The sequence below is a fragment of the Planococcus citri genome, chromosome 1 (genome assembly GCF_950023065.1).
Source record: "Planococcus citri chromosome 1, ihPlaCitr1.1, whole genome shotgun sequence".
Lineage (NCBI taxonomy): Eukaryota > Metazoa > Arthropoda > Insecta > Hemiptera > Pseudococcidae > Planococcus > Planococcus citri.
The window spans coordinates 21,949,841-21,975,848 of record NC_088677.1 but is presented as its reverse complement, the minus strand read 5'-3'; the positions used below and the strand labels follow the sequence as shown (position 1 = coordinate 21,975,848).

Here is a 26,008-nt window from a genome sequence, read left to right as displayed (position 1 = left end):
ATTCAGAAGCTGATTTGGCCTGATGGTGCGTTTTGGTTGCTTTTTTGATTTTTTTTTTCGTTTGATCTAAAAGTTTTTCTAGTTTTAAAATATAATTCCTCAATAAAATTAGAGAAAATCTGTAACGAAAACTGAATTTTACCACTTTCAGAGAATCTTAAATCTTCAGGAAGATTCCTGCAGAATCCTATAAAATTTTCAAAATTTTTAGTTCCTGAAAATGTTCGATCCATCATCCTTCAAAACCAGCAATAATTATAAAATTTTAATTTTTGTCAAGTCAGCATTGAGCGATGCTGGGCAGACCAAAAATCACATCAACATAAAGAATTACCAAATTGAGCTCTTCAAAGGTTAGGATAAATCAATTCAAGCTTATTAAAATTGATCAAAGTTCAGATTTTTGCTTAAAAAAGGGCTAAATACACCGAGCGGTTTTCACGTTGAATTATTTGAAAAGAGAAGAGGAAGAAGAGGAGGAGGGATAAAGAAAATCGTTGAGAGTAAATCTACACAAAATCATTTTCAACATTTTTTAAAATTAGGAGTAGTTATTACAATCATCATAATTCATAATTTCTCGTCATCCTCAAACTTCCAGCAATTTTAGATTTTGGTAACTTCCTCCCTCCCCCCAACCATCTCATAACAATTTCTCCTCCTAGAAAATCTGAACATTTTGAGTTTTTTTTTCTTCGAAATTTAAATTTATTTTTAAATGATTGAGAATTGAATAATGTTTTAAAAAATCAGTTTAAAAAAAATTCAAAATCGTTCGCGAACGACTCGGCAAATGATTCAGTTATTCAAAAATGAATCAATCACCCACCCAAAAAAAAACCATCTCACAAATTAATTCACGATAAGTAAATTTGGTTCAATCATACCAAGTCGTTCGCCAACGATTCACTGAATAATTGAATAATTCGTTCGTCTACTAATTCGTTTGCAAAACCCTTTAAAAAATTAATCACGAAATATGAATTGCGAATGACTGATTCGTATCATAAATCTGATGAATCGTTCGCGAATGATTCAAATTTCTTGATTTCGCTGAACTAGTCCTCAAAAAATTCTCAGTCCACTTACACCTTGTCTGAGAAGTTTGCAAATGATTCCCTTAAAAAACGATATCAACATTCGCGAACGATACATCTCAAAATCGAACAATTCGTTCGCGAACGAACCTGTGTCACTGAATCCGAATCAGTTCTCAAGAAATGCTCAGCCATCTTCTTGAGCATGCCCGAGAAGTTTGCAAAAGATCATTTCAAAAAATGATTTCAACGTTTGCGAACGAATCATTATAAAATCGCTCAATTCGTTCGCGAATGATTCAAACATCCTCGAAAAAATTTTCTAAATATTCTCAGTTTAGCATGTGGAAGAAAATTGAAAATGATTCCTTCAGTTCAGAACACGAATTCACACCCGCGAACGATTCATTCTAAAATTGAGCAATTCGTTCGCGAATGATTCACTTTTCAAAAAATCAGTTAATCCTTCCTAAAAAATGCCTACAAATTTTTGCGAATGAATTTGAAAATGAAAATGATTACTTCAAAAAACGATTTCAACGTTCAAGAACGACTCATCATAAAATCGAACAATTCGTTCGCGAATGATTCAGCTGTCACTGAACGAGTTCTCAAAATAATCTTAGTCATGTTCTGCATGTGGATTAAGTTGCAAATAACAATTCCCTCAAAAACCGATTTCAACGTTCGCGAACGATTCACTTCAAAATCGAGCAATTCGTTCGCGAATGATTCACCTGTCACCAAATAAGTTCTTGAAAAACTTTCAATTATCTAATGAATGTCTGAAATATTTGCGAATGAGTCTGAGAATGATTACTTTAAAACGATTTCAACGTTCACGAACGATTCATTTCAAGATCGCGCAATTCGTTCGCGAATGATTCAGCTGTAACTGAACGAGTTTTCGATGTATTCTCAGTCATGTTCAGCATGTGGATAAGATTGCAAATGGCGATTCCCTCAAAAACTGATTTCAACGTTCGCGAACGATTCACTTCAAAATCTAACAATTCGTTCGCGAATAATTCACCTATCACCAATCAATCAGTTCTTGAAAAATCATCAATATTTTAAAGAATGTCTAAAAAATTTTCGAAAAAAAACGATTTCAACGTTCACGAACGATTCATTTTAAAATCACACAATTCGTTCGCAAATGATTCAACTCATCAACTGTCATAGGACCAGTTATAGAAATATTATTTTCAGTCATGTTCAGTATGTGGATAAGATTGCAAATGATTCCCTCAAAACCTGATTTTCAACGTTCGCGAACGATTCACTTCGAAATCGAGCAATTCGTTCGCGAATGATTCACCTGTCATTGAATCATTTTGCAAAAAGCCAAAAATTCTCATATCTGTTATGTTCAGCATATGCAACAAGTTTGAAAATGATTTTCAACGTTCGCGAACGATTCATTTTAAAATCGCACAATTCGTTCGCGAATGATTCAATTCAACTCATCAACTGTCATGTCACTGGACCAGTTCTCGAAATATTATTCTCAGTCATGTTCAGTATGTGGATAAGATTGCAAATGATTCCCTCAAAACCTGATTTTAACGTTCGCGAACGATTCACTTCGAAATCGAGCAATTCGTTCGCGAATGATTCACCTGTCATTGAATCAGTTTGCAAAAACCCAAAAATTCTCATATCTGTTATGTTCAGCATATGCAAGAAGTTTGAAAATTATTTTCAACGTTCGCGAACGATTCACCACAAAATCGAACAAATTTGTTCGCGAATGATTCAACTGTTATTAAACCAATCCTCAAAAGGTTCTCGATTAATGCGCTGAATGCACTGAACGTTCACAAAAGTGAAAAGATTCGATCAAAATATGATTTCAACGTTCGCGAATGATTCTTTAGAAAACTGATTCATTTGATCGAACAGGATTCACGAAGTGATTCCAGTATACCAGGATTCTTTTTTGATTTGACTCGCTTATGAATTTCAGGTTTATTCTATAAGTCGTTCGCGAACGATTCATCAACTGAACAAGTCATATTCGTGAATCATTCACGTAAAAACAACATAATTACAATTACTTATTTTGGTCCAGAAAAATTCAATCTTCTAAACCACTCGCAAACGATTCGTACTTCTCGAATCATTCGCATACGATTCCCCAAACAAACCGATTCGTTCATCCTCCAACAACTCAAACGACCATAAAAACATAATATTTCCTAACAAAAATAGGATCTCACACCAACGCATCTCGACTCTCGATATCGTAAACAACTCATCATCCTCAATTCTTCATCCCACAACTACAACACATCACGATGCGACAGTATTACGTTTTAATAGCCGTATCCTACCGCAAGTTAAAATAACTAACGTAAAACCGGAAAAAACCAGAGGCGCTTACCATTTTTTGATTCTGCTTCTACGCGATCCAACACATCATTCTGCAGTTGTTCGGCGAAACTGGTTTTGATTGTATCTGAATCTAAGAAAGACTTTTTGGTCGGCATCAGATCGTCGATATTGTCCACATTCGTCTCCGGACCGAAGTCTTCGTCGACATCGTGATCGAAATTATTTATTGGACGATAGCTCGTAGCACCGTTTTGGTTCGACGAGAAGGATTCGGCGGTAGCCGTTTCCATATCAATATCACAACACTTAATATCACGCGGATGGGTTAAAAATACCACTATAGTTGTGATATTATCGCCGGAGCCTTGATCTTTCGCGTACTCCACCAGTAATTGACTAGTTTGCTCGTATTTATCTGTAACATATAACGAAAAACACACACATTTTATCAGAAAACATTTTTCTACTAAAAAATAAACATACCGTTATATTAAAAAATAATAATAATCGAGTACCAAGTTCTAAAAATATGTACCTACTCGTGTATACTTATTATATTCGAGAATTACATACACGAATTGGGTACACAGGGTACATGGCACATGGCGCAAGGAAATAACCATAAGAGACTTTCTATGTACGCTTATATGGGTGGTCTACACGACATTATACGTACAACAACTCTACATATAAGGCCACAACAATCTACACACATGAGAGTAATTCGATACAAAATACATTATCTCAGACGAGAAGGGAAAAAAAGCGCAACTCTTCAACTCGATCGCATCGTTCACTCGTTCATAAGGTTACTCTTATTGGAAACGAAATAGAAACCGAATCGATATAATTATCGACAACTTGTCTCTTTCTTTCATCTTCACTCTGGAACTGGAACCGAAAATCATAACGGTTGTAATTCGATACATACTCGTACAGCCACAGTGCCACACGATTAGCCCATCATTCTCATTCGTCAAATAATGAGCAAAAATCGTTCATCAAAAGATTCTTCGACTCGTCTCCGGCTCTCCGGCAGGTAAAACGGTGTCAATATCGTCAACACGTTAACTTTATCTCAGTATACGAATACGAATACAATTTTGTACCCTTTGCTTCCTATCGACGTGAACCCACATCATTTCAAATGAATTTATGCAATCTACGTCAACTTCGCAACCAGAATGTATGTTTTTATCAACGTCAAAACGGGAAATTCGCCGAGAAGGTGTCAACCTGAAGTATACGAGTATATGATAAGAATAATCACCAACTTTTCGGCGACAGATGAGAAACATTACCCGGGCAGGGCACGAGATGTCGGTAATTTATGCATCATCGAGGAAGTTAATTTTGGGCGAATTTTAACCTCGTGAGTCGTGACAAGTCGAGGAAACATAAACTGACGGAAAAGTTGCATCGAACGAGAAGAGGAAGAAAAGTTTTATGGAGATATGGATGCGAAAGAATAAAAAAAAGATGAATGGGTTCGAGTTCGAGTTCACGTTGAAATATGCTTCTGAAACTTGGAAAATTGATACCGTGTAAGAGGGTGAGACGAGATTTCATCTTTTTCGAAATTCGACCGAAGGTGGTGAAACTTCAAGATCTTTTGGTCAATATGCACTCTCGCCCCTCTCCCCCTCTCAAATTCTGAAAATTTTCAAAATTTTGAATTATTTTGCAAAACAGTTATGCATAAAAATGAATATTTCTTATCGCAGAATCCATTTTTACTTCAATTTTTTTGAGGGGGGAGGGGAAGAAGGGGGATGTATCTGAAATGTAACTATTTTCTCAAGCTTTGGAAATAGCAAGGAGATATTTTTTGAGAAAATTTCCACCGATTCGATTTTAGTCCATATTTTTCTCCAATGAATTAAAAATAATAGACTACTTCTCACCTCCTCCTCCTCCCAGATACCTCTCACGAAAAAAGAGGAAAAATTAAGGAGGGCAGAAAAAAAAATAGGTAAAAATACGGTTTTAATCTTTTCTCATTTTTTTTTCAATTTAAAAATGAAATGAAGTCGTAGGTCTTTGAACTTCTGTCAAGAAACAGGAAAGAAAAAAGAGGAGTGAGGGGTTAAAAATGAAACATCTCAAAAACTTCGTCTACTAACAAGAAATATAGCAAAAAAAAGGAAAAGGTAATCATACAATAAAAATTGGGTAAAAAATCTTCAAAATAAAAATCAAGCGAAAATCCCAACAAAAAATCTTTAAAACAATAAAAAATTGTACAACATTCATGAAAAATTCTCAAGATACATACAAGAAAAATGCCCCTCCCCCCAAAAAATGTGAAAGTGATGAAACTTCAAGAAAACGTGTTAGAAATATTATAATTTATTTTTAAATCAGTAACTTTTGCCAAAATCCCATCTAAATTGTTCACGAGATGAAAAATTTTCAAAACGTCGTCGTAATTTTCAATTCTGTTAAAATGTTGACAATTCGAAAATAAGGACCACCCTATTTGATATAATTGTTTCAAGTTCGAAAAAAGCCAGATCCAAGGATCGAGCAGAAACAGGTACTTCCAAAAATAAATTTCAACACTTCACCCAATTCAGTTTAACTGCTGAAATTTGGTATACAGATGTGCCCTATTTTGGACCCTCCCCCCTCCACCTACATCAAGCTGGAAGTGGTCTTGATTCGTTGGAGCCTCCATGAAAATGTTTGAAAATTACAAGTCTCAAGAAATTTCACCTGGAGAAAACAGAAAGCTCAAATTTTGTATATTTACAGAACAGTCTTTTACCCTTCAAAATTGACCTAAGGTGGTTTCAACCCGTTTCTGGAGCCTCCAGCGATCATTTCAAAAATTCCAATTCTTTTTTTTAAAAGAAAGATCTTCAGAATTGGTGTAAATTACCTCTAACTTTTTAGTTCAAAAATTAAAGGACGTATTCCATTAGGTAAAAATTTGTGAAAATAGTGATTTTCAATAATTTTTTTGGACACTCTAAAGCTGGTTAGAACAACTCAAAGCTGTATACTTCCAATCAAGGGGGAGGGGGGAGGTGGTCACAAATAAGGCACATACTAAATTTTTACTTTCTAGCACCATTAGGGTAAAATTTCGATTTATTTTCATTTATTCCAAATTTTATTTTTTTTTAATTTCTCAAAATTTGAATTAAAATTTTCCTGTGGGGGCCGGAGGGGGGCTTTTTCCATGCTCTTTTGATCTAACCTTGGATGGTTGAACTGAGACTTTTTCTGCTAGATCGTATACCTACCCTGAGACTATATTTTGAGTTCAAGGGTTGACCATCACTCCCCCCCCGTGTTGATTTGGGAATCAAAAATGTATCAAAACAAATATGTATTATTTCAAACTCGAGATAATGTATTTCTGCATTATAATATTCAATATTTATCAAGAAAGAGGCCAGCAAAAGCTGAACAAAAATGATAAATCTGCAAATAACATTTAATATCATCTTCTTTCAAGCCAATCTCTTCCAAAATACTTTCCACATTCGAAACCGAAAACATCAAACGACCAAAAACCACTCATTCATTGTATAGTATCTTCACAAATATCTCCGCAACAGCGCTCCAAATTGAAAAAATACCGATAACATCATCGATAAGACGTAATCTCATCTGTTTGTAATTTCACTACATGTATCCAATTTCTCCTTAAATCGTTCCATTATTGAAAAAAACCTCCGGAACATTCGATCAAAACGTTTCCATCGAATTCTCGTCATCAATTTTACTCAAATTCTAGCCAAAAATATCCGCCAGATTCGCTCGTATAGCGAAGAATTAGTCCTACATTCAGTCAGTTCATACTAGCAGACCTCTAACTTCGAGAGACCGGAATTCCTCTCGCTTTTACAATCGAATAAAAATGTCAAGAATGCTACACTCGTCTACGTACTATTTCATTTACGAGTATGTCAGTCAGTAGTTTCAATATCAAGAGCAAGAGAGTCCATCGTCCATATAAAACCACCACACACGTACCTACTACCTACGTATTTGTGTATAGAAAAAAAACCGCTCGTTTAGCCGCACATTACACAGTGCACAGCATATAGATGGCAAATGATTCAAAAGTAATTACTCATATATTAAAAAAAAGGGGGAAAAAACTCAATTGCGTGCATGCGAGGAAATACTATAAAAAAAAATAAAACTACATCGCGGAATAGAAATTTAATAATAATTGGTATTGTAGTAAAGACGTGCGTACGTGTATAAATTATCCTACAATAGGATATGTTTTCACTGATTGTCTCGTGTACGAGTGTAGAGTGTGGTTTTCTCTCTTTGTCTGCCTTATGGTTGTCTTTCTCGCGTATTCTTTGCTCTTTTTTTCTTTTTTTTTCGTTACGAATAAGGTTTAATTAACTACTGACGATGTGTACTTTATGTTTATGTAGTACTTAATGAGAGCACGCGTCCGTGGTTTACTTTACTTTTTTAAAGCCTCGTTGCCTGCAGAGCTCGTCATCGTATATCGAACATTGCCGAAGCATTCTTTTATGTATATTCGTTTACGAGTAATGCACACATTGTCTGCGTTGTCATCGCGCATATGTATGTCCAGTCATCCATTTCGTATACCTTTGTTAATTACATATGACACATTATCGCGCACGTGCCCTTCTTTCTCTTTAGTTCTTCCGCGAGTTCTTCATGTTGAAGATGGAAAAAATGGCCCAAAAAGGGATAGGTAAATGAATGAAATTGAGATTACAGGATTTTTTTCGCTCGGAGTTGGCCAGTTCTCATTTTGGAGCAACTTGGCACTTTGATTAGCTTCTTGGATTTTGAATTTTTCGAAATTTTGATTTAAATCGAGGCTCCTGTGATCTGTCCCCATTTTGGGTGTTGAAATTCCATCGTGAGAATTATATTGGGAGAAAAAAGGCTTAGAAATACTTTTCAGAAGAATTTTAAAAAATGATAGCTTTCCTATCTTCTATGCTTTTTATAACTCTGAAACCCCGATTTTCTCCAAATTTAACCAATCTTGAGATTTGAGATCATACTCGTACTTCCCACAGCCCCCTCCCGACCCCCGACCATCAAAACACATCACCTTAATTACCAAACCACCACCGACTACCGACTCCCATCCACTGGCAATGATTTCAAATACACGAGGGGTATTGAAAAAAACCCCTCTTCGTATCACTCTGATTAGCTCGTAATAAGGGTCGTTTGAAGAAACCCACCCCTCACGAGACTGTTTTTTGGATCGACGCACCATGCACCGGCGATGCATGCGACATCGCATGATACGCTAATGGCGCTTTTTTTCTCCGAAGGTGATATTTAGCTACCGCGCGTTAAATTAAATTGTATCGTTTGTAATTTCTCTAATAGCCGAGTGCCTGTCACAGCCGCTCTTGAAAAAAAAAGGTCGCCGATTCGGTATTCTTTATTGCCTATAGCCCAGAGACTCGGACGTCAATTTAATGGAAATTTGACAACATGGTTCGAGCTCCTTAGAGCGAGACGAGTACGGTGCACAGTATGTTTAATCGAATCGAGAGAACGTAATACATTTAAACGAAATTTAAAACTAAATTAAACCAATGAAGATTTATCATTTCGAATTCGACGACAGTTAATTAGACGATAGTGTCGAAGAAGAGGTGGCTCGGGCAGGGTTTACGTTACGAGAAGATCTCAGCTCTCTGCTCTAATGGAGAAATATCGTGAGCTATTTCTTTATAAAGATCGTGTTTGTAGATGCGATTAAATTCCGTTTTAGAATTTATTTTTTTATGTACAAGTATTAATCGGCATGATAATATGTATGTCTCTTTCATTATACGATGAGATGTTAATAAAAGGAATACATTGTGAAGGGAAGCAAGTTGGATACGGGTGGGGGGGGGGGGTATTTGTCACTCACTATAGCTGTGGTCAATATCTGAATGAAAAAAAATATTGTTTTTTTTTTTAGAAGAACCACGAAAATGAGTCATTCAACGAACGAACCGTCCCGAATAATTAAACAATTAATTCTACAAGAGTAGAATGAATTGCATTTTTTTTTCAACGAGTATTTTTCGGAAATTTGCTGAGTTTTTTTTCCTAATTAAAAAATGTTTTCGAAATGAATTTTCTCATTAAATTGATCATTCGTGTAAACTGAATACTTAGCGATTTAATTGAGCCAATCATTCGAAAATGTACATTACAAGTGATCTTATTCACGACACTGTATTATTTTAATGAATCATTTATATGAACAATTTCTCATTTCAACTCCCAGCTGCCTTCAATACATTTATACTACAGAATGAATTGTCGTTTGCGAAAGATTCACTTGTAAATTATTCAGTCAATCACGATTCATTCATTTCTAGGCTTCGCGATAACAGAAACAATTAAGAAATGAATCATCGTTCGCGAAAGATTCACTTGAAAGTAATTCAGTCGACCACGATTCATTTGCAATTCTTAATTTTTGATATTTTAAAAGATTTTGATAGGAACTGTCATAAAAAGAATCATCGTTCACGAACGATTCACTTTGAAGTATAATAGTCAATCACGATTTGTTACTGAATTCTAAAATGCTCGATTTTTGAAATTCTTAAAAGTTTTTAATTTGAACATTTAACGAAATGAATCGTCGGTTCGCGAACGATTCACTTGAAAGTGATTCAGTCAATTACAATTTATTTTTGGAACTCTTGATTTCTGATATTTCAAAAGTTTTTGATTGGAATAACGAATAATTACAAAATGAACCGTCGTTCGCGAACGATTCACTTTGAAATAATTCGATCAATTACGATTCATTTCCAGAATTGTGAATTTCTGATATTCCAAGAATTTTTGATAGGAACAATTGAAAATGGATAATCGTTCGCGAACGATTCACTTCAAACTGATTCGGTCAATCACGACCCCACTACTACGATCGCCAATTTCTGGAATTCTAAGAGTTTTTGATACAAAAAATTAAAAATGGGTGGTCGTTCGCGAACGATTCATTCAAAAGTGATTCAGTCGGTCGCGATTCATAGTAAAATTTGTAATTTTCCACATTTCACCTACCCTTGCCCTGTCTATAGGTATATTGCGTTGCGAAATAAAATGTCGTTCGCGAACGACTCACTCGAAAATGATTCAGTTGGTCATGATTCGTGTCTAAAATTCACAAATTGTAATACTAGTATCATATGTACTCAAGTTTGTTTCATGCATTTCCAAAGGAATTGTCGTTCGTGAACGATTCACTTGAAAGTGATTCAGTCAATTATGATTTATTTTCAGAACTTGGATCAATGAACAATTAAAAAATGAACCGTCGTTCGCGAACGATTCGCTTCGAAGTGAGTCGTTCGCAAACGATTCGCTTCAAAATGAGTCGTTCGCGAACGATTCGCTTCAAAATGAGTCGTTCGCGAACGATTCATTTAAGAGTGATTCAGTCGGTCGCAATTCACAATGGAATTTGTAATTTTCCACATTTCAGCTACCTTTGCCCTGTCTATAGGTATATTGCGTTGCGAAATAAAATGTCGTTCGCGAACGATTCACTCGAAAATGATTCAGTTGGTCATGATCCGTGTCTAAAATTCACAAATTGTAATACTACATGGTATCATACTCAAGTTTGTTTGCATTTCCAAAGGAATTGTCGTTCGCGAACGATTCACTTGAAAGTGATTCAGTCAATTACGATTTATTTTCAGAACTTGGATCAATGAACAATTAAAAAATGAACCGTCGTTCGCGAACGATTCACTTCAAAATGAATCGTTCGCGAACGATTCATTTAAGAGTGATTCAGTCGGTCGCAATTCACAATGGAATTTGTAATTTTCCACATTTCACCTACCTTTGCCCTGTCTATAGGTATATTGCATTGTGAAATGAAATGTCGTTCGCGAACGATTCACTCGAAAATGATTCAGTTGGGTATGATTCATGTCCAAAATTCACAAATTGTAATTTGTAATATTATTCGTATCGTATCGTCGTTCGCGAACGATTCATACACAAAAATGCTAAAAAGGTATACCTACAAAACAGAAAAACTTCTGATCTCAAAAACAGAAAAATGGACAATTGGAAAAAATGACAATACTCGTAAATGTCTGCATAAATTATTTGTGAACGATTCATTCCCACATTGAATCATTTAGAAATAATTGGTGATTCAGCATTTTACTGCATTTGAATTAATGAAGATTCAAATAATTCATCAACGATTATCAAATACTGAGAAAATTCATGTCGAACGCGAACGATTCACTAAAAACTGATTCAATCAAATGCAAGTCATTCAAAAAACTTCAAATGACCAGTAGTTCGCGAACGATTCAAATTATCAAGAATAATTTAGAAATTTCATTCTGTAGAAAAATATCCTTCGTTCAAAAATATGTACTAATTACTTTTATTCACTTCGTTCGCGAACGATTCTTTCCCAAAATAATCGTTCGCGAACGATTCGAATCATTTTTTCCTCCAACAAAACATTATCTAAAAACATTGACAAATGCATCCACCTGTTGGTCCACAATTCATCAAAGAATGATTTTCGTTCGCGAACGATTCTTTCCCAAAATAATCGTTCGCGAACGATTCGAACCATTTTTTTGCCTCCAACAATAGATCATCTAAAAAGTTAAAAACGTTGATAAATACGTCCAACAACTGTTGGTTCACGATTCATCCAAGAATTATTTTCGTTCGCGAACGATTCTTTCCCAAAAAATCGTTCGCGAACGATTCGAACCATTTTTTCCTTCAACAAAAAATTACCTAAAAACGTTGAAAAATACATCCAAATGTTGGTCCAATTTTGACGATTTTCATTCAAGAACAATTTCGTTCGCGAACGATTCTTTCTCAAAAAAATCGTTCGCGAACGATTCGAATCATTTTTATCCTCCAACAACAATTTATCTAAAAACCTTGACAAATACGTCCAACTGTTAGTCCACGTCTCCACGATTCATCCAAGAATGATTTTCGTTCGCGAACGATTCTTTCCCAAAAAAAATCGTTTGTGAACGATTCGAACCATTTGTATCCTCCAACAAAAAATGATCTAAAAACGTCGTCAAATACGTCCAGTCCAACTGATGGTCCACGATTCACGATTCATCCAAGAATTATTTTCGTTCGCGAACGGTTCTTTCCCAAAAAATCGTTCGTGAACGATTCGAACCATTTTTTCCTTCAACAACAAATCATCTAAAAACCTTGACAAAACAAATACGTCCAATTGTTCGTCCACGTCTCCACGATTCATTCAAGAATGATTTTCGTTCGCGAACGATTCTTTCCCAAAAAAATCGTTCGCGAACGATTCGAACCATTTTTATCTTCCAACAACAAATTATCTAAAACCGTTGACAAATACGTCTAGTCCAACTGTTGGTCCACGATTCACCCAAGAATGATTTTCGTTCACGAACGATTCGTTTCAAAACTCATCCAACGATAGAAGAAACCCTCTTCTGAATGGAAAATTCGACAGGAACACTTCGCAAAAAAAAATCGCTCGTGTTTCGTCTCGTTATTATTTCAACAAGAAGGCGATAATGATGAATGACCATTATATCCGCCTTCATTTCACCGCGCCTCAGCCTACGATACAAATTGCGATATTTCATTACCGATAAAATAAACACGCCGCTCGGGTTCAAAAATAGAATCCGAAATACCTCGAGGCGACAAGTATTCGCTACTACCTAATGATATTTTCACCATCGAGTGATTCAACTATTCCAAAGGTGATTGACAACTCGTATACGTAAATATTTTCCCATCAAGCCAGACACCTCGCAAATTCGAACAATTTATCCACACAGCTCACTATTAGACACCTCGAACTCAAAAAGCTCGACACAGACATTACGTTATCGATACGTACCATCGTCGCAGGATTTCCTTCCTGTTATCTATACGCATATAAGAAAGCCCTTTGACCGTGCCACGTTTTCAATACTAGAACTAGATTCTGAACACGTAGCCGAGCGAAAAGGGGTGCATAGATTATCGGCCTATATCCCTTCATTATTTGTGATATTTTCAAAAGAATAATGTGTGTTTAGCCTTGAGCGCGTGTCAATAGTATGTAATGTAAACAAGAGGCAATATTACAATTGAGTCGTTATAGATTGCCTCAGCTCCTTGACTGCTGCCGATTTATACTCTTATACTCGTATTCTAGCTCTGCAGTCAAACCATCTCCGGTCGAGTTGCTTTTATTATTGAAATTTTATTGGCTTAAGTAAACTTCGGGTATACTAGTTATTATTACGTTATTTACACCATCGTTACTCTATGTGCACTGAGCACAGTGCAGCAGTTGAGAATAAACTACGATACGGTGTGCATGATATATTATACTCATAATGTACCACCAACCAGTATACCTCTATCACTTGACACAGAAAACCCTAGGTCTGGGTACCAGAAGAGGACGAGGAGGTGAGGACAAACACGATACTTGCTTGTACAAACGTACCAACGTACAGAAAAAATGCATTATCTATATTAATATTTATTTACCTTTTCCTCGAATATAGTGTTTGAGAAAAAGTTACAAAATTACCTTCTCCTCCCTCTCCCTCCCTACCCATATCATGGGACTTTGACAATCGTATATTTTTACACGTAGCGTTGAAAAATGCCACCCTATTAATACCACTGCACCTTTGGCTTTCCTGTGTTTCTTCACCCTATCCTATAGCTCTGGCTACAGCACGTAGTCGTTCGTTGGTGTTTCCTTTATTATACGTAAAAACGAACAAAACTCGATGGAAATTTATATTCCGTCTCGCAGCAGACTTTCACTTTTTTCCATTACAAGAATACTAATAACGTTGACTCACCAATTTGTCCAAACTCCTGCCTTCTGCCTCCTGCTCCTGGGCAATTTTCTCAGCCCAATTCGCCATCTAATACAAAATACCGCAGTGTTATCGTACGTACATCTCCCCACGACGACGTAGCTTTGGACGACAATACCACCTTTTTTTCCCAATCGAATACCAATTTATATGCAAAAATCAAAATTTCCACCCTTTTTTAAACGTGTACTACAAAAAGACAAAAGCTCGCAGGAGCCGTCGTCGTCGTAAATCCGTATCCATTATAAGAATCTCAATCAACCTTTCATCGCTTCCTTCGCGTTTACGGTTCGAAAATATTATGCTAATGAAATAAGCAACGTTGTTGGCTGCCTGCCTTATACACTTTGACCATTAACACTTCCGCAATCAGTTTACTCGACTCTTTGAGGCAATTGCACGGTTCAAATGGTGCACGTGAGCACGAAACACCAAAACTCGAGTATTAAGCTGATATTTTAAGAGAGATAAATGATCTACGTACGTAGTCCTATAGGTGAAGGTCGGCATAATCTGAGAGCTTTTGCAAGTACATATTTTCTTTATCGATTGATCACTGAACCGACGACGGCGCCGAGACCGACGTTCACCCTCTTTTTATTTCGTATTCCTTGGAGACTCCCACGGTCCCTCTTTTTTTTTCTCGACGTAACCTTTACCACCTTAGCATCGACAAGAAGAGTGTAAATACGCGAAAAATGGCCACTTTTTCCAGTTTACTCGTGTCTCAGGCGATTTCAACCGCATCCGTGTGCCATTCCTAATGAAATTACGTTCGTGTTTTTGGTACCTATAGGTAAAGTATGGTGCATTCTTGTATAGTATGGTATGTGTACATGGAGGGTGATTGGACCTAGAGCTGAGACTTCGAAATACGCAGCTTCGTGTACCTACCTACGGATGTGTGCAGATTTCCAGCATTGTTCGATTTTGTGTAAAAACGCATTTTTTTTTTTTTTTTTTTTTGTCAAGAAGTACTGGAAACTTGCAAATTTGAGATTATTGGTTGATTTTTTGAATTCAGAAAGCACAGAGTGTTTGACAAAATATTCAACGTAATCCAAGTCAAAATGCGAAATTTTTATTCAATTGTTTCGGAATTTGTGCAGGATTTTCAGCACCGTATTTCCCAATGCCTCCCTCCCCTTACCTCTGCAGAGTGTCTAACTAAACTCCCAAACAAAAAATTTGACTTTTTCATGACCTATTTTTCACATTTTTACCGCAGGCAATAAAATCCCCCCCCCCCCCAATAAATAAATACCCAACTTGAAACTGCGAGGAAATCGAACAGTGTTTGCCATTTTTTACATGATCAAAAATAATTTTCTGATTTTTTGATTTTTTGTTTTTTTTTCAATTTTATGGGTGTTTTAAAAAATTTTCTAGACTGTTTCGAGCAAAATTCATGACTTCTCATCACTTTCATGACCGTTAGACACCCTGCTCTAAAAGCATTGTCAAAATTTACGGTTTTCCGATTTTTATCCCCCCCTCCATTTTTTTCATCCTCTCAAGATTTGAGTTGAAGAGAACGCTTTAAATTTTTTAAACCTTAGTAAGTGCCGAAGTGCAAAAATTTCAGATAAAAAAATCATATGTAGCAAGTTTACCAAATTGAGCTTTTTCACAGCTTTTTTTGCACCAAAATCCAAAATATTTCTACCCTAAACAGTGAATTGAAGACAGGTAAAAACATTTTCAATGATTTTAAATTTTAAAAAGCAAAACCTCTGAATCAAATTCAAGCCTTTTTCTGCATTTTTCTCATTTTTACCACTAAATGGTGGAATAATGAAAGACTTTTCAATTTCTTGCAAGACCTGTTAGGACCTCTTAGACAACCTTTAAGTTCCAAGTACAGATTAAGAGTCCTCACAAGTAATAAAATAAGAAAAAAAACATTTTTAATATCAAATTCAAAAAAAGTTATAAAAAAAGCACAAAATTTTGAAAAATCTCAAATTTGAAAAAAGTAGCAATGGAAAAGTTATAATAATTTTGATTGAAGACTAAAAATTTCGCAATGTTGACAAACCATTAAAAAATCCAACTTTTCAAAGTTGAAAAAGGTGATTCAATAAAAATCAAATCTAATAGTTTGATGATTTCATCAAGAAACCTTGCTCGAATAATGTTTCAATACCTACATAGGTAGAGGTACAGTAAACTGAAAATCCCATAAGACTTAATTAAAACATTTTTTTAAATATATGTACCATAAAAACACTTTTAGAAAAAGATTAAAATAATTTTAAATTACCAAAAATTAACAAAATTTCAGTCAAATTTGACAAAACTCTGCAAAAATTACATAAAACATGGTTAAAAACGCATTTAAATGATACTTATGACCTTCTCCCCCCAAAAAAAGAATTAAAATGATTAAATGTCACCAAAAAGTAATAACCGATAAAATTGCATAGCAATTGACATAGAATTATCTACTTGTACGTAAAACTTCGTTCAAACAAGTTGAAATAGTTACCAAAAGTTACCAGTAATTCACTAAAATTAATTCTGTATTCTCCAAAAAATTACCCGTAAATTACCAAAAATTACCCGTAATTTACCAAAAATGACAGATAATTTTCCTTTAAAACCAGAAATTTCCTACAATTTGCCAAAAAATAACCTGTATCTTAAAGTATCATAAATTAAGCTAATTAAAATTATTTGTAATTTTAAGTAAGATAAAGGCGCCTAATATGACCCACTTTTTGTTGACCTCAAAAATGGGACACTTAAAATTGAAAAAACTGAAATGTAACCAAGTAGGGGTGTACTCCCATCCTTTAGCTATGACTGGCCAAAATTTCAGATCAAAATTTACATTAGGGGGAAGCCAGTGAATTTTTAAGTAAAAAATGTCAAAATTAAAATTTTTCCAAAGTGGTGCCTAATATCGCCCACCACTAAAAAACCACTAAAATGACTGAAAACTTGAATGCAAAACGTTTTTTAAGCGTAATGGAGTATTATTACGTATGTATGTATTAAATCTACCTCAACACATGTCATGTAAACATGATGTACAAACATATTTTCGTTTATCTTCGAATATGCGGCATCACAAGCGACATGTGACCAAAAATAACATTTTATGCAGAAAATCCAATCTTGGCCTTTGTTATTTGACGAACACAAGCGATCACGAAATTAACCCGCAACCTTACCTTATTTTCCTAAAAATTACCCGCAATTTACCAAAAATAACTTGTAATTTATCAAAGATTGCAAGTCGAAAAATTACCTTTAAATTACCGAAATTTACCCATAATTTTCCTTTAGAGAATTCGGTAATTTACAAAAAAAATTGGTAATTAATAACTTGCAATTTATCTCAAACTATCATAATATTAAACTAGTCAAAAATATTTTTTGTAATTTACAAAAAAAAAAATGAATATTTTCCAAAAATTACCAATGATTTACCAACCTTTTTTTACACACTGCAAGGATTTTTTTTTCCAAAGACGACGAAAGGGTCCTCGCATGTACATACATTTTTTTTTTCAAAGATCATCAAGATTACTTTAATTTATTAAACCTTTCGCTTGATTTTCAGACACCTTGCTCGTCCTTTTCTCAACATTTACATGAAAAATCGATGCTTCGAAAATGTACCTTTCATTTGCGTATAAAAAATCGTCTCGTACATCTAATTTTTTCGAACCTTCTACAAAACCCACCAAAAAGGTGCTTCATACAATAATCGAACAATGCATCCAGCAAGAAGGCAACCGCCTTTGCAGAGTTGATTGTGCAAAACTGATGAAATATTCATCGCGACAAATATCCTTTCGCTTTTCCCCCGCAATTGCATCGCATTCCTCGGATACATTCAACTTGTTACAGTTTAAAAATACCCGGCACAGGGCACAGTAGATACAGTCGAGTCGTCGCCTATATTACACCTTAAGGCTGTGGTGAAAAATACGAGAATTGTCGGCTGGGCGGTCGTCATTGAGCGATCACTTGAAATGGTAAATAGTAAATACTCGGATATGGTATGTATTGAGAAACCAGTTGGAAATTACTTCAAGTGCAGCGCTAATAATTATCTAGATTAATTTATTAAACATCCTACACTTTTGTACATAGATAAGTTCCCACATTGTACTAGTTATACATGTGCTAATGAACGACGACGACGACGACGAACAAAATGAGAGTGAAAAAAATCGCCGAGACAAGCCTTAATACTTTGGAAAAGCGTGTGCGTCTTAGGCTGGGGCGCCTTTCGCCTTCATAGTACATATTTCGATACGAGTACAAGAATCGATTGGTTGGTCGTTTGGTCGATGAATAATTCATCTTATGGGAGAATTCGATTCACACATCTGGAAAGTACGAGTACATTGCATACCTTTTGTAGAGGTACGAGGTCCATATTCGAAACGAACGCGAAAAATATAGGTACCTGGAAAGATGGCGATGGTAGAAGTGGTGGAGGAGGAAGCAGGTAAGGAGCATTCCATCTGTATGGTTCGCTCTTCTCTTTATCCATCGATCGTCGTAATAATAGACGCGAGTATAAAGAAGAAGAATAATAAGAGAGGAAAAAAAAACACTTTGTATTTATTCGAGTATGAAGGTAATAGCGTAGAGTGTACGAGAAAAAACAACTCATTTCGGTATTACAAACCACAAAATAATGTTGTGGTAAGTCACTTCCACAACAAATCATATCACCTGTTGTTACGCTTGACGATAAAAAATTTCATTCTTCACAGAATTCTCTTTCTCTCTCTCTCTTGGTCGCGAACAGCGAACAGAGGTGAGGGCGAGCTGAAGACCAAAGGGGAAAAACCTAGAAGTGAAGAAAAAAAATCACCTAAAATCGACTTAACGAAGTTCTTAGAAAATTAACTCGCTATCGCCATAGCTCGATGATAATTTTCAAACGGGCACTCGGTGTAATTAATGACGTATCATAAGCAGGCACTGCGGCCAAATCCGCGTACAGTAGTTAAAAACTCGTTACCTGAGGCCTCCTAGGTAACCCCTGGCCCTGTGCAATATCCTAGGTAATATGTATTACTCATGATCTCACATATATACGCGTCATTTATCGTTATAAATGATACATTTCGATTGTTTCTCGAGTCCTGGCTCTCCTCGACCAAACTACATATACTTTTTTTTTACAATTGTCCAATTTACGATAGGTACCTACACCGAATCGTACAGCGTGACCTTCAATATGTGCAGATTGCTCATTGTGATTTGAAATAGGCCATTGGGCATATAATCATTGTGTAATAGTCGCCCTGCGGCCATGGCCTGTGTGCCTGTACCTATAATATTCTGCACTGTGCAGTGATATATTCTTCATGTGCGAGTAACTATAAGGCTTATAGGAAGCTGACTCATAGACTTAATATCTCGAGGAAAAATACAGTATTGAGAACGATTTTTACCTTTACTATGTAAATATTTCAATAAGCACGACGTTAGACTCGTTTTAATAGAAAGTGAAGATTATTACACCTAAGAGTAAGGTTATCTGTGAAACAAATTTTAAATGTTAATGACTCATGCCAATTGTATGTATCCAGAAGCAAATTTTTCTAACTATCGTGATTCATCATCTAATCAGCTGATTTTTTCAAGTTTTTTTCTACGTCTGGTGAATTATTTTACGTAGTGAGTTGAAAAAAGTTTGTAATACCTAATGATGATTTTTTTTTTCTTTGGTGAAAAGAAAATTTTTCTGAATGAAAGTATTGAAAATTAAATCTTACCAATTTTACGTTTTTTGCTCGAGGGCGGTTTACAATTTTCAAAAATTTAAGTCGCGTATTTTTTATGCCTTTCAAAGCTTCAGGATGATTTTTACAGTTTTAGTGAATTTTTCTAAGAAGAGTCTCATTTTTTGCCTAAAATTCGACGAAAGCTTGCAAAAAATTATTATAAAATTATTTCGAAAATATATCATAAAAATTAAAGATTTCTCGTTCACAATAATTAAACGCTTTCCGAATAAGCTCAAAGTTCTGATACTCGTATTTTTTAAAAATTGAAATAAAAATCAAGAAAGTAGAAAATGGATTCAACGAGATCAGCTTTATTATCAGCAGTGTCATTTTTTTCGAGGAGAGGGGGAAGAGTATAAGGAGAAATTTAGAAACGATTATTCCTGCTTCGTTTGAAAAAAAAAATCATCGTAATTTATACGAGTACATACTTTTGAAATGAGAAGGTAAAGATTGAAATAGGCATAATTTTGAAACAAAATAATATATATTTTAGCTCAATTCATTTGGATTTTACTCAGCATGTTTTTCTGCAATTTTGAAACTTTGAACAGAGAACTTCAAAAATTGTAGATTTTCGTCACCAAAAAATCTTATACTTTAATTTTTTTTTGATCTTTTTTCGAGGGAGAGGGAGAAGGGTGATTGAAAATTTGATTTTTTATTTTCCAACACGAGAAATAGAAGCCACGAAAACTATAATTTTTTGAGAAAATGTTCTATATAAGAACTTCTTTAATCGTTTTATTTCAAAAGTGGGTGGAGGAGGGCAAAAATTACGCAACAAATTGTTGAAATATTATGACATTCTAATCATATTTCAATAATATTTTATTCAATTTTTTGCTATATTTTGTCAACTTTTCTTAATTTCTGATCATTTTTAATATTTTTAATGCCTTTTTTATTCGTGTTTTCATTTTATTTTTAAAATGTTTTCTTTGGTAGGTATTTGTGCAAATGAAAAAATGTTGAGAAATTTTAATGATGAAATTTTTTCAGGTTTTTTTTTGGTATTTAAAATTGATTTTAACACTTTTGAATGTGTTCTTATGCCATTTTAAATTTTCAAACGAAGTTTTGAGTAATTTTTATTTATTTTTGATGTATCGTAGAATTTTGCCAAAATATCATTTTTCGGTAATCCTTCCATGATTTCAATGTTTTTCAAGTAATTTTTATGTAATTTTCAACACACTTTAATGGGAATTTTATGCAGTTTTCGCTGAATTTAGGCAAATTTTCGTGTAATTTTATCAGCTTTGGGCCAATTTTCAATAATTTTAGTTCTTTTTAAGTACCTATTTTAATGCCATTCAATGAATTTTTCGTGAATACATATTGCCAAATTTTGATACAATTTCTCTAATCTTTCCACGAATTTTTCATTTTTTTCTCTCTCGGAATTTGGAAGCTTATCATAAGGTGGAGGGGAGGGAGGCTCATACCAAAAAAAAGGAAGTTGAAATTCGAAATCGGTGCCTCTAAAAAACCACAAGATTTCTCAAGTTTTCCCAGTTTCGAAAAAGTGAATTGAAATTAGCACTACAGAAAACATTACAAATAACATGTCACATAGTTTTCAATTTCTTTTGGACAAAATTTAATCAAAATAGTGAGAGGACGTTTCTCTTCGGAATGAAAAAATACTCAGGCACAGAGTCCAATTCTTTAGAAAAATGACTTTCGCAATTTGACTAGTTTTCCAAAACCAATTTTCCAGATCTTTCAAATACTTATCTATCAACTACTCACAAAAAAAAAAACAAATAAAGATAGTGGAAGAGGTCAGAGGATTTTTTTTTGATATGAGCCTGGTCGAAATTGGGCAAACTGGAGAGGGAGAAAATTTTCGATTTTTTTGTCGAGTAAAATAGTCACCATTTTGTTAATAAGACCAACTTTTTATTTGACAAGCTGACTTTAAAATGTTTTTTTAGGATGTTCCCGTTATGAAAAAAGTTGTCCCAGAGGATCGGGGTGGAGGGGGGGGGGGTGCAATTATTCCTATAGTCGTATGTCGGACTACCTATTTGACTTTAATCGGTTTTTTAGACTAATTTTCTCGATTTTCCAGATTTTCCAAACATTAATTAAAAACAAAATTAGTTTTCTGATAAAGTCAGCGAAATATCATCAAGAAATGTTCGTCAAGCCTAAATGAAGATTGCAATAATGAAGCTCCAGGATTTTCAAAAAAACTGGGGGGGAGCGGTAAATGTTGGGAAAATTCTGAAAATTAGCATTTCATCAATTTTTGTACGTTTTGTCATCGAAAAACTCGTTCAACTTGCCCGGAAAAAATGTAGAATTTCATATCTGATTCAAAACACACAAAAACACCTCTCCTTACATGAAAAAAAGAATGGAAGACCTCACAAGCAGCCCCTTGACACACACTTCAACATTAACGTGATTTCCTCAATCACAAACTTCCAACCAGAAATTTTTCACGAACCCTTTTCACATCTACTCGTACTCGTATTTACACGAAACTGCAACTCGAATTCCATTCAGCATTCAGCCGAAGGTAACTCGCGTCGAATCGAAGACCTCGGTACAACTAATTCGAAAAACAATACGATCTCCACACCCAGCAGCCGTACAAAGAAAATAAAGTGCTTCGAGGGCAATAAGGGAGACAGAAGTGAAGGGGTCATCTCGCACGTAGCTCAAGGGACTACTCGAGTAATTACCAAGACAAATCTGTACCGAAGAATTGGCGCTTTGCGTATACTTTCTTATACTCGTATATATACGTGATCAAGGGGTTAATTCGAGACAACCACGGTGGGCGATCCAAGAAGGGTAGGTACGTTCTAACGGGGATTTTTATTTCGTCACTTGTACGTGCTTGGCTTTTATTAGCGACAAATGAAGTACAGATCGCCTATGCCTCGAAGAGACTTCCCAGTCTGGTGCAGTTTCGAGATACGAGTAAATCTCGTTACCGCGATTAATCCATCACCACTACTGCCTCACTGTGAGTCAGACTTATGTACTTGAGCAATTCGAAGAGGGTTAACGAATCTTTGCGCGTATACATGGCCGTCTTCCAATACCATACTCTTGCGCTCTTTTCCCCTCAGGAGCCTTTTTCATAAGTGCTAAGTGAGAAATAATAAGTACTTATTGGACCAAAATAGGATGAAGGAAATTCCTCGTATACGAAATAAATTGCGCGTTATTTTTAACGAGCAATTTTTTTCCAACAGACGATCAGTTCGAATGGTTGAATTTATTAAGTGTTGAAGAGTAAAGACTATATGGGCGATTTGAACTGCAGCTACCGGTGCCAGTGCCAGTAGTTGATACAGAGGAAACTATTCCTAGTATCGTGGTGAGTAACTTTACACAAAAAAGGCAACTAGCTAGCTCTTCTTTGAAATATTTATGGATAGGTGACGATTTATGAGAACTTTGGTACACATCTCTGCACTGGGAAGATATTTTTCTTTTCCTCCATTATTAAATTCATGTATGTACATTACATTACACATATGTACATACACTCGGTACTAGATATGTATTTATGAGATTTGTAGTCTGTACTTTGTGTACATGAGGCGAGAAGCGCGGAGGTACGTTACAATAAATAAACCGAGTCCTCTATGGCGCCATGGTTCATGAAGAGAAAACTATACTCTAGTGCATCAAGAGCCAGAACCGAGCGTAGGTATGTTTGTTATGAAAATGCTTCGCTATCGTTTTGAAAAAATAATACGTCTATGTACTCATACTCAACTTAACGCCGTCATCATACGATACAAGAACAGTTCGTACATCTACATGATTTTATTGTATACATAATACACAAGGTGAACGTGCTAGAAAGCTGAGTATACGATCCATGTACGAGACGAGTAGCTTATTATGTGAGGATACGATGTGCAAGAGATGACAGAATGAGTTTCACTGGCAGAAGTTTTCCAATAGGTATTCACCGCGTCGTATACTATAAAGACATGGTGTTACCTGAATGGAAATTCCATTCTAATAGAGAGAATTATCTAATCGAAATATTTGCTGCATTGTTATCCGTCTTTCTTCGATGTCTCGGTGTATGAGGAAAAGAATCTCATTACATTCACCTAACGAAAATGAACTTGAATCGAATCAGAAAGTGACAAGATATCTTATCTGAGCTAAATTCAGAGAGAGACATTTAATAGGGAAATACGAGTACTAAAAAATGTGCATTTTTAGTCATAGAAACAACTGAATCGCTGATCAAAGATATGAATCACTTGGAAATCAAATCAGACAACAATTCACGATTAGGAAAAAGTGAACGGTCTTTCTACAAGTGAAAAATGTGAATGAATCGTTCGCGAATGATTCGCTCATAAGTGAGAAAATCGTTCACGAACAAATGAATCATTGAAAAACCAAATTGGGTGAAAATGCCATAACGAAATCTGATTGTTTTAATCCTGTCGTCAAAAACTAGACTCAGTTCGTTCGCGAATGATTTGCTCAAACTTGTAAGAATCATTCGAGAACGACGGAATTACTATTATACTAAATTAAATCTACTGAAAAGAGACGTGGCAAAATTTGACTTTTTCGTATCATCAATACGGGCTTTTAATGATTCATTCGTTCACGAGCGATTTTTTTCACGCCTGAGCGAATCGTTCGCGAACGAATGAATCACTAAAAAAATTAATTGGGTCAAGATGACTTGATGATATCTGACAGTTTGAATCCTGTTGTCAAAAACTGGACTTAATTCGTTCGCGAATGATTTGCTCGAAATCAAAAAAATCATTCTAGAACGACTGAATCACTATTATATCAAATCTACCGAAGAGATAAGTACGTGGCAAAATTTGACTTTTTCGTATTCATCAATAAGGGGGTTCACTGATTCAGTCGTTCACGAACGATTTTTTCAACTCTGAGCGAATCGTTCGCGAATGAATGACTCACTAAGAAAACTAATTATAGGTGAAAACGACACGACGAAACACGATCGACAGTTTTAATCCTCCTGTTGTCCAAAAAAAAAGGTACTTAGTTCGTTCGCGAATGATTTGCTTGAAATCAACAAAACATCGAAGAACGACTGAATCACTACATACTAAATCAAATCTAGTAAAAAATGACGTATGACGTGGTAAAATTTCACCTTTTACATATTCACTAATATGATTTTTCAAAGATTCATTCGTTCGCGAACGATTTTTTCATCTCTGAGCAAATCGTTCACGAACGAATGAATCACTTGAAAAAAAAATTGGTTGAAAATGATATGATAAAACACGACAGTTTCAACTTTCAATCCCGTTGTCAAAAACTGTACTTGGTTCGTTCGCGAATGATTTGCTCAAAATCAAAAAAATCATTCGAGAACGATTTTTCTCACCTCTGAGCAAATCGTTCACGAACCAATAAATCACTTTGAAACAAGACAAATTGGATGAAAATGATATGACAAAACACCACAGTTTCAACTTTCAATCCCGTTGTCAAGAACTTAACTCAATTCGTTCGCGAATGATTTGCTCAAAATCAACAAAACATCAAAGAACGACTGAATCACTACGCATACTAAATCAAATCTAGTACAAAACGACGTGGTTTATTTGACCTTCTACATTTTCATCAATATGGTTTTTTCAAAAATTCATTCGTTCACGAACGATTTTTTCACCACTGAGCAAATCGTTCGCGAACGAACGAATCACCAAAAAAAAACAAATTTTAAGAAGATCACACGACGAAACCTGATGGTTTAAATTTTGTAGCCAAAAACAGAAATCAGTTCGTTCGCGAACGATTTGCTCAGAATCAACAAATCATTCGAGAACGACCGAGTCACCATTAAATCAAGTCCAATGAAAAAGTACGCGCCTAAATTCAACTTTTCCAAATTCATCAAAACGAATTGAAGACGATTCGTTCGTGAATGATTAAATGAGAAGCACAAAAATCATCTGCGAATGAATGAATCGCCAATAAATCAATCTAAATAAAATATACCTTTCTTAAAACCCCAAGTCCTAAGCCGAACAAA

At 35.1% G+C, this 26,008-nt stretch overlaps 1 protein-coding gene across 1 annotated transcript in view; it reads right to left on the bottom strand.

Annotated features, from left to right (window-relative positions):
- The window catches only part of LOC135849844 (uncharacterized), a 157,617-nt gene that overhangs the window by 29,402 nt on the left and 102,207 nt on the right, over window positions 1-26,008 (bottom strand). Inside the window, exon 8 of the mRNA XM_065370471.1 lies at window positions 3,424-3,789. Coding sequence (XP_065226543.1) covers window positions 3,424-3,789 — 366 coding nt within the window. The remainder of the gene's footprint in view (window positions 1-3,423; window positions 3,790-26,008) is intronic.